This window comes from Nothobranchius furzeri, chromosome 16 (assembly GCF_043380555.1).
Source record: "Nothobranchius furzeri strain GRZ-AD chromosome 16, NfurGRZ-RIMD1, whole genome shotgun sequence".
In the NCBI taxonomy this organism is placed as follows: domain Eukaryota; kingdom Metazoa; phylum Chordata; class Actinopteri; order Cyprinodontiformes; family Nothobranchiidae; genus Nothobranchius; species Nothobranchius furzeri.
The window spans coordinates 39,653,468-39,669,737 of record NC_091756.1 but is presented as its reverse complement, the minus strand read 5'-3'; the positions used below and the strand labels follow the sequence as shown (position 1 = coordinate 39,669,737).

The window sequence follows — 16,270 nt, the reverse complement described above, 5'->3', positions numbered from 1 at the left end:
TGTATGGTATTTATTTAAAATGATTTTATTACAATTCTTAGTGGGCTTCCTAAACTTATTTTGGCGTGGCTTTTTCTGTCTTATTACTCATAGCAACAAGTAAACACCACGTAAAACGTTGCCTCATGATTTCTGCGTGCTGCCGTTTCCGTGTCTTATGATCACAGCAATTAACCGGCTAAGCTGTATTTCATTTTTAAGCAATGGTTGATCAAGTGTCAGATCACACATAAAAAGCACTTTGGATTGCTATTATCTGTCTCACCGAGACAGATCTCAGACATATCCTGAGACGCTCCTGCCTGACATATTTATTTTATTCACGGGAAAAAAATCAAACTAGTGATTTCTCTTGGCGTTCAGTTTATGCATTCAAACAGCACAGCACTCTATTTAAACTACATACGTATAAATATGTTATTTGTCCATCCATCCATCCATTTTCATCCGCTTATCCAGAGTTGGGTTGCGGGGGTAGTAGCGTCGAGAGGCCCTGACTTCCCTCTCCCCAGCCGCCAGAGCCAGCTCCTCCGGGTAAATCCCAAGGGGTTCTCCGGCCAGGTCCGGTAAGAAGTCCGCTCTGACAGCTTCTGGCGTTTTTAAAAAGTATCCCAGGGACACGGTAAGGGTCGGAGATGTTTAGTCTATTTAATTTCTGACTATATAAAACGATTTCTTCGGTTTTAAAGTGTGAAGTAAACTCCGACGAAGTAAAATCCAAGCTGATCCCGTTCACGTTCATGTGTTTGTTTACCTTTTTTTACCTGCCAAAATGGCGTCTACTAACTGAGTCACGTGGGGTCCGGAGCTCTATAGAAGAAACTGTGGAAAAATCTTCCTGTTGCTGTCAATCAAACAGAGGCGGGTCTTTATCACAGATCCGGAGCATGTGTGGAGTGCGCACCCAAACCAAAACAAGCATGAGATCTGGTCACCCTAAGGTGGACATTTTTTAACATTTCTATGTTCACGTTTACTAATATGTCCATCTTAAGCCTCTTTTGAGCAGTAGACAAAAATGGATTTTGCCCATAAACTAATTTTAGCATAATTTAATTGAAAAAAAAAAAAAAAAAAAAAATATATATATATATATATATATATATATATATATATATATATATATATATATAAACACCTCACATTTCTGTGGCCCATAATGACATTTACCTAGGGATGTTGGCCCTGGTGTTGAAATATTTGGACACTCTTGGGTTATGGGAGCAGAAATAAATAATATATGTCATAATCAGATGTAGGAGATATTTACCATCTGAAGCTTTGAATAATAGTTCACATGTTTTCATCAAATTTGGATTATATGACCTTTCTGCCAGTTAAATGATGCAGAAATCTGGAGAACATTTTTCGCCATATGGATCTGAGCAAAGGAAATGGAAACAAGCTTCTATCTTACATGAAAAAAAAAGGAAAATTGGTTCTTATTAATGTTTAAACTTTTGTTGAATATATTCCCCAAGTATTTCTAGCTACATATTAAACAAGGTTCTTTTCCTTTCGGACATGAAGGTGTTTCGAGTTACCTTGACATGTTTCGACCGTTGTTTGCTGTCATAAAGACGCGTCACACAAACATCTGTGACATGTCAATGTAACTCAAAACACCTTCATGTCCGAAACGAAAAGAAACTCGTGTAGTATTAAAAAAAAGAGGACATAATGAACATTATAAAGAATTTCTAGCTACAGATTAGATTAATTTATGGACAGGTAATATTTTGTAACTAAACCAAATTTACAAATGTTAATCTGAGTTAAAGCAGAGCTGTTCTGTTTCTGTTGTAACAGGATTACATTCTTTATACTGGTGTTTGTTTTTCCTCCCATTAGACTCCTGCGTTTAGTTTCTCTATAAAACTCATTTTCCACAGTTACATTAGAGGAGCTAGTTAAATTAAGGTTCTCTGGTGCTGATGTAAATGTAATGTAATGCAATAATGGGCTTGTTAAATGGGCCTTTGGGGATGGGAAGCTTTAACAAGAGAGCCAGAGGACGGCCTGCGGGCCAGGGTTATTTAAATTGTTAATAGTGGTTCAAACAAGCGAGGAATGTTTTATACTCTAACAAGCGACAAGTCAGGAACATTACCAGTAAATGATTTCTCCTTTTGGAATTGTTTTATCAACTGTACATATTTTATTTTGAGTGAATGTTATTTGTAAAGGTTCTGCTGTTAAAGTATTTCTACAGTAAGAATGTGTAAAATCCTGATGATCCGAGAACTAAAACTCCCTAAACTGCGAGCACCAAAGCGACATCTAGTGTGTGGAGGTTGTAGTTGCAACAATAGAACAAAGTTTACAGCCATTGGGATTCCAGGTTCGCTGCCGATACGTGAGTATTTATTTTTGGCACCATCTGGCAGGCTTCACCAAAACTCTGGTTTTATATCTTTTATGGTCGCTCCTCTTCCGAGAAGGATAGCGACTCTTCTGGCCTCAGAAGAAGCTGCTTGACTTGACGAGTCTGCCATTTTCCACATTCCAGCCTTGCTGTGCTGAGTGGACTGTTTGGCAATCTGCAATAGTGCCCTCTATTGGCTGGTAGATGTAAAGGTAAACCCATCCAAAAAAAAGTTTGATTATTTTTTCATGAAAATATAACTTTTAAAGGAAATGTCATACATTCTGCACACCTTCTAACACCCCGTGGAGGTATTTTTAAAAATATTGCTTTTTACTAAATTGTTCCAAATTTAACTTTTAATACAATTTAGTTTATAACTTTCAATATGTTTTGAGAATTATAAAGTAAAATCTGATTAACAGTAACAAATGTAGCTGGAATGATGACAAAGATGATTAGAAGTTCAACATCAGAATAGTAGTAGTTTTGCATAAATCATAGTAAATCAATCACCAGTAACTGATGAAAACTAAGGGCCTATACACATGTAGCCAAGCTTTTGTAAAACCAGATCACCCATTTAGGATAAAAGCTGTGATCCACACCACCTCGTTTTCAGCTAAAACTCCAGCGCTTTGGGATGCACATTCATAGATAGGCACACCAAGCCTGTTGGCGGCAGTATTTCCCCAAATCATTTGTGCTGAAAAACATTCTCTGGATGTGGAATAGCTAGGTAGCGTGGTAAAAATCTTAATGCTGAGTATTGAGCTTGAGTGAGTCGCACATGCCATGTCAGAGCAGTTTTGTTGTGGGCAGGGACGTTTCAAAACCTAAAACCCCGGCTATCTACAGCCACATTACATATATGGGAGTTTTTGATGACAGGTGGATGACTTGCCAAATGACTGAAAAAATTCTTTTGTTAGTCGTTCCCCCAGCTACATGTGCACATAGTCTACATCTAGAAGATTATTTTAAATGTATATAAAATTCAATTGTTACAAATGGATGATACACCAACAGTAAAAACAAAAAACAAAACAAAAAAAACAGAATTCCTGTAGTCAGAGAACCCCATAAAGTAATTATGTTGGGGAGAAAAATTCCCCATCATAAGAATAAAACCATCGGAAACATCAGTAAAACTCCTCTGTTAGTTTGAGCTTTAATAAATGTCTCTGACAACAATTTCTTTGACTCCCAGGTTTCACTTTTTTTGTAGATTGAACTTGTTCAGCATCTCCAGTAAACTGCTGCAACTCCTGTTAAATCTCAAATGTTAGCAAACCAAATATTAAAAATTGCTAAAGCATATTTTTTCTTTTTCACAGACCTGATCATCAGTAAAGAAATCACTTAGTGGTTAATGTAAATGTCTGTTTCATTTCTGAAACTGGAACTACTGCAGCTCAGACTTCACCGTCTTTTCTCTATTTTCATCACTAAAACACATTTTAAACCACAACTACAAAGCATAGCTTCTCACAGACTGTGTGCATCGATTACTCAATACTTTGGGTAAAATATCTTTACAGGTCTTTCTACCTCATCCATCTTTTTGCACACTGCAAACCTTTCCAATAATGCACTTGCCATAAAAAGCACCTCCTGCACTGCTTGTCACGCTCATTTATTAAAATAGAAGCTCCAGCGCTGACAGAGATGGATAGATGTGGTTATTTGTCTCTTTAACAGAAGATTTCTGCTTCAACTCCCTTCCTGTTTATCCCTTGTTCTCTGCCAATAAGCACGGGGGAGGGCTTGTATTTTTATGGTTATTAATACCTGCACTCAGTCTTTTAATCTGCCCTATTTGTCACGTGTGACTGTCTGACTGCACTGTTTAATCTGGGTATCCTTCAATCTGTCTTGTTCCAGATTAGAAATTAATGAAGGCAGGAAGAGACACGTTTGAGTCAGTTACAGTGTAGGGGTGTGAGAAGGATGGGATGAATGGGAGACGAATGTTGTTCATTTGACAGTGCGTTCTGCTTTTTTTTCTTTACCTCTCCCTGATCCCCTTTCTCCATCTCTCATTCTGAGTCATTTTCTCTCTCTCTTCTCTTGTTTAGCTGCCAGATGTAGCCCATTTTTGCTCTGCTCCCCCCTCGAACAGGCGCTCAGCACATGGGCCCTTTGGTGTGCGGCACCTGTGTAGTGTAATACAGTCAGCAACTGTGTTGTTTATCCTGGATTTGTTTGGTGCGCTTGAAAGCCCGTCTTTGATCCATGCAACGATTCTTCACTTTACCCCCTGATTTATTGTCTACCTCCCCAATTTTTCTTTTTTCTTTTTATTTATATTTTTACCACAAACGTAGCTAAATTTTTTACATTGATGACAGATTTTTTTGATGGGAGATAAGTGTGGAAGGTCTAACTTTTCTAGGTTACATTTTATTTGTTTGTAAATGTCTTTACTTTTTTAGGTTTAAGATACTTGAAGGTTGGGGTGATCCTAATGAGATAAATATGGTAGAAAACCTCCACAACTGTCTACTTATTTCTACATATCTGTTCTGTGTAGCTGTTTTTTATCATCTTTGTGATTTACGTGTTTTGTGATAACTAGCAAATATTGCATGATTCTGGGTGTTTTTTCTTTGCATTTAGTCAAATGTTGGCATTTGGATGCCATTCTGGGTTTTTGGGAGAGATTATTCTCTTGTAGCTTTCACCTGGCTGGACAAAATGATCAATCAATGAAGGGAAAGTCAGAAAAATAAGCTTGAACTTGATTTATTGCCTCTATATTATTGTGCTACCTGCCTTTTCAGCAGGTTTCTGGAGAGTAAACAGTTAAAATGCACACTGTTTCACATGCAGACTGTATTTGCCTACCACCTTATTTTTTATGAAAAATACCTGCAATTTAATGATTTACAAGATTAAAACATGATTAAAAGCCTTTTCTTGCAGTTGCTGGACATGCAGGCTTCTCACACTACATTCCTTCTCTTCTTTTCCAGAACAAGTGGGACAGGAGATCCTCTCCAACCTGCACACCGATCGTGAGAAGATACAGCGAGCCAGAGAGAGGGTGAGTACACACCTGTCACCTGCACAAACTGGGGTCTCTGTTCTAACAAGTGTATGCAAAGCTGTAAGCCGTGACAGCTGGTTAGCAGTACTGTCGTTTTTTAGTTTTTATTTTGTCAAGTAAAGTCTTAGACATACTTGTGCAGAAACTAAGTCAGCAGAATTGACAAAGCAGCCTGTGTACATTTGGTTACTATTGTTTTCCAGTCTCTGATACTTTCATTATGATTTTTTTATTCTGTGCTTTCCTTTTATTTATTTTAAGATCCATACACATTTTGTCATATAAAATCAGAAAATAAGTTCACAAATGATTAGTTTCTTTTATTTTCTATTGGCTGTGGTTGATTTTTCCCGCTGCCATCGTCCTCCATCGATCCTTCTACGTTTCACCTCTGATCTCCAGTTTCTTTCTCTCCCTCCATCTTTTCCTCGACGTCTGCCAGATCCTTAATGATACCTCTTCTAACATGCAGCCCACCAAACAGACAGGTAGACAGAGACAGCAAAGACCAAACATGGGAAGGGGGCCCGGCCCTGTTGGCCCACGCAGCGCAGAATGCTAAAAGATCATAACATGGTAGAGGGCCTCGTGCTGGCGGTTTCAAAGAAAATCAAACATCTCCTTTCAAAACGGTCCAGTGTCTACTGAGAGTGCCTCAACTCTCTTTCTTTTGCTCTCTCTCTCACTCCCCCGTTCCCACAAGTCTCCTTTGCTTAACCTCCCTACCACATGTACACAAATTCACACACACACAGAGACTCGGCTTTAAAGGAAGCTTGTGTAGCAAAGAAAAAAAAAGAAGTAAGGATGAAGGATGGAAAGGTTAAATTAATAGAATGTGAAATATTTTTAGCATAAAAAAATATATTAATAATGTAAAACTCTGCAAAAACCTGTTTGCCCAGCAGGAGGTCGACGCTTTCATCATATAAATAAAATGACTTTTCTTCTTCGGACTCTGATGCTCAGTTTTCATGTAAGCAGCAGGAAAAAGGTTTAAGGTGTGATTTAAATCTTAATATGATTAAAGAGTACAGATTTGTTAGTTTGAAACCGGGACTTAATAATTGCAAGAAAGATTCAAACTATAAATTTAAACCCTATTAGACATTTGTTCACATTTTATTTAAAAGTTGAGCCAGTCTTTACATATGCTTTTTATTTATGTGGGCAACGGTGGCACAGGAGTCAAGTGCTCGCCCCATAATTGGAAGGTTGTAGGTTCGAGCCCCGCTCAGTCTGTCGCTGTCGTTGTGTCCTTGAGCAAGACACTTAATCCACATTGCCTGCTGGTGGTGGTCGGAGGGATCGGTAGCGCCAGTGCTCGGCAGCCTCGCCTCTGTCAGTGCGCCCCGGGGCAGCTGTGGCTACATCGTAACTCATCCCCACCAGTGTGTGAATGTGTGTGTGAATGGGTGAATGACTGGTAGTGTTGTAAAGCTCCTTGGGGGGTTCCAGGACTCTAGAAGGCGCTATATCAAATACAGGCCATTTACCATTTATTAGTCCTATAGCTATTGAGTAAATATTTCTATTTTCTGTGCAGACGTGTCACTTTAAATATAGCAGAATGTGCATTAATATGTATGGTGTAGTCAACAAAGAAACCTATAAATTAGCCTGCTGTTCCCCAGAATACAGTTTGGGTTTCAGGGTCTTTAGTTCTTAGCCTGGCAAACCATCCTATCTATCTATCTATCTATCTATCTATCTATCTATATATATATATATATATATATATATATATATATATATATATATATATATATATATATATATATATATAGGATGGCCACTTCTCATGGGCAGATCTCAATCGTACAGTTGTCTTTTCAACTGTTTCTGCATGCTATTGGACACTGAACAACGTGACTTACCGCTATGGATGTCAGCCAACAGGGCAGTCTGCCAAGCAGTGTTGAATAAGATGCAAATACATCCTTTTTCCAAATAAAAGACTTAAGTACTACTATCTGCTCTTCACTCAAAGCCCAAGCCTAAATTGTCCAAAGTTGATGCCAAAGTCATTTCAAATGGGCTGTCGCCATCTTTGTTTCTTCAGCAACATCCCGCCTGTGCTATAATTGGCCCACCAAACCCATCGAGGGCTGTGATTGGACCGTAATGGATGTCAGTCAACGGGGCAGTCCACCATACACGTGAAAGAAGCAGGGAGAAAGACAAAAATACAGTCTTTTCTAAATAAACACGCTGTGATTGGCCAGCCACATTACTGGCTGGGGCTGCAAGGGTTCCAATGGAGCCTTGCTAGACCAACATGCAAAGCAAGATTATTTTTGCTACGGCAAATGACGGTCTACACTCTAGGCTAACCAGTTATGTCACGTGAGAGCACATAATTACATGACAGTTTAATATTTAATTTTAGGAACATTATGAGTTACTTAGTTTTACATTGACATCCTAAAGCTTATGCAAAGTTAAGTTCCTGAAGTTTTACAGGCTTAAACTTATTTAAAAAATAAACGTGATGCTGATTTAGCAGTTTTCCCTCCAAGTCTCAAAATTGTGATTTTCTTATTTTTGTATTTGTGCAAATGAGCTTAATTTATTATAATGGTTACACAATTTACATGCAGTTTTCTCCTGAACATGAGGCTGAGTTTGGCAGTTGTTCTATATTTGAACTGTGGAAAACCTCAACAAGTCAGGCAAAACACCTTCATCTCATTCCCTCCATATATATGCACAGCTAATTTTAGACACTCAACTGAACACAAATTTCACTTGGTTTCCATTTCAGGTTAAGGATGAAGGCATAAGAAATGGGGGAGATTCAAAGGGAGGAGTGTATTTTGGGAGAAAGCGTGAACTATCAGGGGGACGGATCTATGGGCTGAGGCAGACATCAGGCAACTGCTGGACTTGTTGTCTTTGCCAGAGGGCCCAAACCCAAGGTCCCCCACCTCCTACCCTGCACACATGTATCCTTGGCTCTGGCAGCCTGCATCCCATCAGCCCGAGCTGCCAGAGGGTAGGAAAGAAAGATGGGAAAGTAGGAAGAAAGTGTCCATGAAGGAGGGGTGGAGTGTGAGTAGCAGAAAAGACTGAAAGATGAGTTAAAACAGAAAAAAAAACATTCTGCGGAAACGATTGAAGAATTAAAATGCGAAATATTTAAAATACGTCCTAATGAAAACACATTAGGTGAGTGAGTGTTTGTTGAAAAGTGTGTTATTTTAGAAAGAGACGAAGATGAATGCTGAGTAGAGAAAAATAATCCACTTCCATCATCTTCTGGAACATGTGACTATGGTGGTGGCAGCTCACGCAGTGCAGTGGCAGCTTTTTCTCCTCTCCTTTCACACCTTACTGGCAACATCTCAGCCAAATCATTTTGCAGTTAAAGTCTCTAAATCTGATAATAGAGTGGAATGAAAACATCGCTGTGACCCCTAAGGGAAAATGTCAGAAAGAAAGAAAGGAGCCAGAAAAGAGAAATATCCAAGGCAATTAGTCCTGAATCGCCATGATCATTATTTCAGGGGTGCCTTCAAGGACACCTCATCCTTTCTATGTATGTTAAAAGTAAAAGCAGCTCTTTTTATTAATTTTTTAAATGTCATTCTCATGTTTGTTCTGCCTATAGGAGCAGCAGAAGGTCGGTTGAGTGACTGCTATTGACTAGCTGATTAAAAGTAGATGTTTTCTGTTTTAAACAACTCTTAGTGCTAATAGTGCTTAGAAGTGAAAAAAGGGGCCAGTATGGATTTTACCCACAGTCAGGCTATTTCTGTTTTAGATAAATTGCCTGTGAGCGTGTGCTCAGTGGGTGGTTTTGTAGAGGGTTGTTTGTAGACAAGCACACATCTAACTTAAAGGTAAAATGGTCTCTTCAGCTTAGCTCACAAGGTTGTTTGAAAACTAAAATCTAATAATCAGTTATGTTTGTGAAGCTGATTTGTGTATTTTTAGTATGTGATGTTATGTGTGATCTGTGGTTATGAAACTTGAATAAAGACACATGTACAAATAAAAGAGAGTATTGGGTGAAACCATTAAAGCAACTTCTTAACAGCACAATCATATAGAGTGCCATGTTAAGTTCCCCACAGTGTTTCATGTCTTGCATGGGACTTCAAATCATAAAACAGCAAAAGTTACATGATGAACTTTTTATTCAATTATTTTTTAAATTGCACACACTATGCATAAGAAATTACAGCTAGCTTTTGTAAAATCTGGTATGTTTGTGGGTCACCTTTAAAATGTTTGAGGAAAGGAAGGGTTTTGTTTGTAATAATAATAAATGTTATTAATTATTTGATATAATCTGAGAGTTAAAAAGAAACAAAATTGTCCAAAACATGTTTAATTTACATTATTATAATCACTTAATAGAAAGCTTTAATTTCATGTTGGTGGTGGTGATAATGATGATGAGTATGAAGACAACAACGAAAAGGATGATGGCTATGATGATGCTGGAGATAATGTTGACGATGATGGTGGTGGTGGTGATGATGATGATGATGATGAGGAGGAGGAGGAAGATGATGGTGATGGTGATGATGATTATGATGATGATGAAGAGGATGTTGAAGATGATGTTGGTGATGATATGGTGGTGGTGGTGATGATGGTGATGATGATGTTGAAGATGATAATGATGATGATATTGAAGATGATGAGGATGATGGTGATGGTGTTCACAATGATGATGTTGGTGATGATAATGAAGACGCCATGGAAGAAGATGGTGATGATGACGACGACTATGACGACTGTGGTGATGATGATGATGGTGGTGGTGGTGGTCATGATGCTGCTGTTTGGATCGCTGGCTATAATGCACATAACACACCAGCTTGCAATATAAAGGACAACACCTGTCCCCCTCCAGCTCAGCTGTGTGACTGCACTAACCTGTCCTGTGGGACCCTCACCATGTAACTCTCATGCCCATGCTGTCTCTGAAGGAGCAGATAGGAAACAAGATCTCCTGTAACTTAAAATGAACCAAAGCTTCCTCCCAGTTTCTCTTTAGGTTGAATTTAACATCAGTTTATCATCAGGAAACAAACGAATAAAGTGGAACAAAAACTTCTATCTTCTATTTCTCTCTCCTTTTAACTTCTCCGTGTCCCTAAATAAAGGATACAGATGATTACGCTGCAGCCGCCATCACTCACCCCGCTCCCTCCCCAAGACCGGACCTCCCGACATCACGGCACTCTGACTGACTGAGCGCTTCCAGGAGAAATAATAATGAACTTATGAAAATAATAATGCGTGTTTGGAGGAGCATCCTCTGATCCTCTCTTGTGTGAGCACACAATCTCCCTCTCTCTCTTTCTCTCTCACTCGCTGATCGAGAGCGGAGTGCGCCGTGTGACAACCCGCTCAATTAATATAATTCACGGCCCAAATCCAACAGAACCGATCGGGCTGATTTGGTTCGGGTTCGGTCTCAGGTTATAACTCCAGCGCTCAGCCCTGCAGTACCACATAAAGGCAGACCAAAGTTTTCTACCCGGTAAATGTGGAGAACACCCGCTCTGACAGATCTGGATGCTACGATGGTGCCGCCATTATAACAACAAAACCACAATCCACTAAAATTGATTATGGTACTCTTCTATGATGCAGAATCATTTATGCCCGCATCTCGATGCATTGATTGTTTGATTATTTTTCTCAGCTCTATCCTACACCTCCCGGTCGGGGGTGGGAGTGGGGGTGCGCGCGGGGTTTGGGGGCCACAAAGAGAGGGCTCGCGGGCCGCCAATTGAGGGCCACTGATGTAAACCAATACCAACAAATGTGTGGTCCCTCATGAAAAAGACAAACTACTTAAAACCTTATCTATGAAAAATATGACATCTTGAATTTAAGTTAGGATATGGGGAAAAATGTCATATATTTTGTCTTCAACAACTATTCAATCATATTCTCCCTGAGATAATTCTGACTAACTCCCACTACAGGGCAAATTTCTGCTTCTTCAAAAGTTGTTTCAAACAAACAAATTTGGATCTGTGAATTTTTTTTTAAATATTTTGAGTGAGAGGAGAAGTAGCAGAAGAGTGTGTGTGGTTTCTAAAAGTTGCATCATTAAAACATTAAAAGCTGATACCAATAATTTCTGATGTTACATTTTAACGCCGACATTGGCATTCCTGCGGCAAAGGTTTATTTAGAATATTTTTAAATTATTTAAAGCAAACTAAATAAAACTGAACAAGTCAATGAAACATAAGGACAAATTAAAGAAAGAACAATCCAAAAAGTATAAGTTCAAGACCTGCCTAACACTGCCTCTCATTTTTTTCTTCCCAGCTGAGAGAAACGGATGCAAACTTGGGCAAGAGTTCTCGTATCCTCACCGGCATGCTGAGAAGGTAAGACACAGGTAGGGACGCTGTTTCTGCACGTTCTTTTTGTTCTTATTGTGCGTGAACAGTGTTGTGAACTTGTGGAAAAATAGCTACATCTCTTTTTATGTGGGGGTGGGTGGATTATTACAAGTATCGTTTTCTGTTTTCATTCTGCAGTGTAGATTAGCAAAATTACCGTAAATCCTCTAATACAGGCCCGGGCCTGTATTTGACTCAAGCTCATCAAGCTCCAGGCCTTTATTGGAAGGAGGACCAGAATTAGAGGCAGGCCTCAATTTCTATTTGAGCAAAATGAACTAATGGTTCGCTGGAGTTTTTGACGATTAAAATTGCGCCCACAAACACATTTCTTTTAACAACGGTAGTTTCTGCTTCAGCCCTCTCCCCCCTCCCCCTGCACAGCGGCCACAAACTCACTGATGCGCCTGCAGCCTCGCGGAGTTCCTGCTGCTCTAAACATTAAAATAATTATTTCATTTTCTCTTCCTCACTTCTGATTACCTTCAATGGTGTCTGTTTGTTGCAACCAGCAGGTACAAAAACTAACTTGTTTTTATTTGACTATTTTTCTGTCCTTTCTGTTTATTATCTTCCTGCATCTCCTCTCAATCCTAAAGAAAAACTGCTACCTGGCTTCATATATATTCACCTTATGAGTTACCTTTGAACTGCAGTTCTAAAAGATCTACCGACCGCAAAAACAGCGGAGTGCGCGCTGCTCGCCGGCCACATCAGTTAGGTGCGTCACCGAGGAAAAAACAGGTGATGCGCCCCGATCCACAGCAGCAAAAAGCATCAGGCACAAATAAAAGAATAAATGACAGAAAACATAAAAGGAAATGAGCCGACATGAACGATCGCGTGTTAAATTAGTTTTTGAGGTGGCAACACCTGATTTGATAATGTTACTGTGGCCGTGCTCAGGACGCAGATGTCTGGAGTGCGTCAACAATCAGAGCTTTGCATGCGCAAGCTGGTTAAGGTTAGGATGGGGGTGAGGGGAAGGTTAAATTGCAAGAGGGTAAACGTCACAATTTGGTTAAATGTCCGTTTTACGGCGGGTGTCAGTACCGACGCTCTAGCACAGCGCGTTGCCTCCCGACGCGCAGGAGCTTGTCACCTGCTGACAGCAGGCTGCTGTCTTTTCAGTGGACTGCATCTTGCCGGTCATTATCACGTGACAGCGACTAGTTGATGGCAGGCATAAAAAGTCACTATAGAGCGGTGAAGTCGACTAGTTCATACAACCCCTACTGCTCCCCAGAGTGTTCTGCAGCATAATCAGCACGTTCTCTTTGAACTTGATATCAAATTTTCGCCTCCTCTTTGTTTCTGCACGGTTAAAGTTACCCTCGCGGTCTATCACTGGCAAATCAAAAGTGAGACGGATGACACAACCGCCCCCCCGTACTTGCTTGTTACCACATTCCACCCGGCCACAGTAAAAAACTGGCCATTATTCACCTCCGCCGACTCCGACACCGGCCAAAATATGATACCCGGCAGTAAATTAAATACAGGCTAATATTAGAGGATTTACCGTATCATGGTTCTCTTTCCCAATCAGAAATCCAAACAGTTGTCCTAAATAGGCTGACGATGTTTGTTTGTTTTTTTAATTCATGTAAATACGTTAGTCTTTCTGAAGGTGAACTGGTTTTAATTGTGCTGAAGCACCCAGATAATGTGGTAGGACCCCGACTGTATCTGCATGTAAACGACTCAGTCGAGTTGATTCCGGTAACTTTCGGAAATAACAAGATTGCGGAAGCGGTCTTCTGTTCATATCATTGCCAAAGGGGGGAGAGAATGTATATATTAAAAAAAAAAAAGCAAATGGCTAACTGAACGAAAGAGTGCATGTCAAACTTCATTTGAGAGTCCGATTTTCTAACGTCCATGTAAACTGGGATAAAGGCTTTAGGTCAACTCAGATGCACATGTATACGCATTAAGTGGCATAATTCTGATTATCAAAGTAGTGTTTACCTACATCTGAGTAAACTGCACCAAAACAAATAGCATGAAAGGCTGTTTGCTTGAATGCCATTGTGCTGCTCCTTGGTTAGATGGAGAAAAGAGCAGCTTAATAAAGCCTCTTCCAGGGAAAAAAAGCTCAATAAGACAAGCGCAAACTGTACATTTTCCCAGTTTTTCTTCACAAAATTCACTCACTGCCCCAAAACAGCCTACTGCCTTTGTTTCTCTTGGTTCATGCACAAAGCAGCCCCAAACAAATACCAAAAACACAAGCATTCAACATATCAATAGGCCTAGCATTATCTTGTACATGCTCTTCCCAACACACACACCCAAACACACACAAAGTTAATATCTTGTCACATCTCCATTTCATAAAGTGCCTGTGTGCTTCCTCCTGAACCGTGACGCCACAGTTTTGTTTCTTGTCCTCTGTTGTTGTTCCCTCTCTCTCTTACCCGCTGTGGATTTTGATTAAGAGTAATATGTAAATGACACTGACTAAATGTAAAATCCCGGGGCAGGAAGGAAGTGCCAATTGAAATAGATGCTTCAGTGCCCATAGACAATTTACTGGGCGGCTCACAGGGCAGCCAGCAAATAGTAGGCCTGAGGAGGGCTGTGACGCCGACTGTAACCAATATTTCTGCATATGTCTCCATTTTGTCAAGTCTGATTATGGGAAGAGAAGTGTGTGTGTGTGTGTGTGTGTGTGTGTGTGTGTGTGTGTGTGTGTGTGTGTGTGTGTGTGTGTGTGTGTGTGTGTGTGTGGAGTGGGGGTGGGGGGGTCACCTCGCCTGGCATGTCACCCAAAGCTGTCCAGAAATCATTCATCATTCCCTCCTCCTCCTTCCTCCACCCCCTCTGCTGTTGAAGTAAATAACACGCACTTATTTCAATATTATCATATTAATGTTAAAGTTCAGCTGTCACCTAATGGGAAAACTTAATCAGACGTAGCATTTTAAGAGGCACGCCACCACCCCCACCCCTCCTCTTGATGTGCCTTCGCTCCTCTGGTTAGTGCCCCGCTCAAATCAGGATTTATGAGGGCTTTCCGAACCGAGGCCCTGCTGCCAGCTCGTAGACTGCCGACTGCGCTCACCCCCCATTGTTTCTTTAACATTTTATCACCGTCTGCATAAAAGAAAATGTTTTTGTTTTCAGGTTGAGCTCTGGAAACATTAAATCTGAAGTTGTTTAAAAGCAGAGAGTCAGAAAAGAGAGCAAAGATGATGTGCAGGAACCTCGAACGGCTCCCTTCCTTATTTTAGAAACATCTTTTGTGATAAATTACGTTTGCTTTTGATGTCAGACGTTGTTTGCTTTGTCATCTTCTGCTGCAGAGCTCTTAAAGGAAATTCTAGAAAAAACTGGGATTTTAACAGGGTATTTTCAAGATTTTAAAAGAGGTTTTTCTTATTTAAAAAAAGTGCTCGATATTGTAACAAAATTCCTTGAACATAAAAAGTTACTTTATTAGACAAGGAAGCAACTATTTTAAGCATGAATCAACTGTTGATGTGTTTATAAACCATCATTAGTGTAAGGCGTTGGAACGTCTTGATTACAGATGTTGAAAAGGAAGGAAAATTGCTCTAATATGATTTTGACTGATGTGTTAGAGCCTTGGTTGCACCTTTAAACTATTTTGTTGTTATTGATTCTTATAGTTTGAATTAGATTATTATTTAGATTCTTAGTGTATTTATAGACGCTAGGCTCTGGAAAAATAAATCCAACATATCCAGACAAAGTGTGTGTGTATACAAACGAATACGGATGATGTCTGCTGGGAAGTCCAGTGTTTTAAAGAATCAAACTAGTAAGGCAGTGATGTAAATCACTAGAGATCCTTTAAAATAGAACATTTTTAATTGAATTTAGCATTTAGAAAATTTTAAAGTCAGTTGCTTTTAATTAAGAGCTCTCTGAGAGTTCACAATTTTCAAAAACAAGGTGCATATAAATATAACACAGTGAACTTGATTCTAAAAGTATTTGTCTCAGATTAGGTCCTGATTTAAATTCCCAGGTGTCAGTGTGACTGTCTTCTCTTTTTCATTTCTGATGTCGTACACGATAACTAGCACTTCTTCCTAAAACATCCTTAAGGTCTCATGGCTGTCACCCCTGCTGAGAAACAATTACTCACTCGTTTAGCTCGCTGCCATGGTTCAAGAAAGCCAATTAGCTTTAAGACTGTGTGAATATCACTTATTGTAAGGAACATTCACATCTTAAATAGCTGTTGCTTTGTTTAAAAGTTAAATGTTATACCTCTTAGACTTGGAAACTCATCACTGCCTGTGAGGATAATTAGTAAAGAAACACTTTAGGTGTTGTTAATGAGTTCAGTTGTGTGTCTATGGCATCAAATCCAGACACAGTTTCATATTTTCTGTTCATAACAAGGTTTTTTTCCCCAATTTTATCTTTAAAATAACTTTAGAAAGGCGTCAGGCCTTGTCCTGGGGTTTCAGTTGTTTCTGTGGCTCATTACAACGCTAACTCTCA

At 39.6% G+C, this 16,270-nt stretch overlaps 1 protein-coding gene across 5 annotated transcripts in view; it reads left to right on the top strand.

Annotated features, from left to right (window-relative positions):
- vti1a (vesicle transport through interaction with t-SNAREs 1A) overlaps positions 1 to 16,270 on the top strand; it is a 141,095-nt gene that overhangs the window by 86,774 nt on the left and 38,051 nt on the right. For 3 of the 5 annotated variants that reach the window (XM_054749757.2, XM_015962599.3, XM_015962598.3), the window contains 2 exons: positions 5,341 to 5,411; positions 11,715 to 11,776. In XM_054749757.2, coding sequence (XP_054605732.1) covers positions 5,341 to 5,411; positions 11,715 to 11,776 — 133 coding nt within the window. Of the gene's footprint in view, positions 1 to 5,340; positions 5,412 to 11,714; positions 11,788 to 16,270 lie in introns of all 5 variants that reach the window. The other 2 variants (XM_015962601.3, XM_015962600.3) reach the window with 1 other exon arrangement.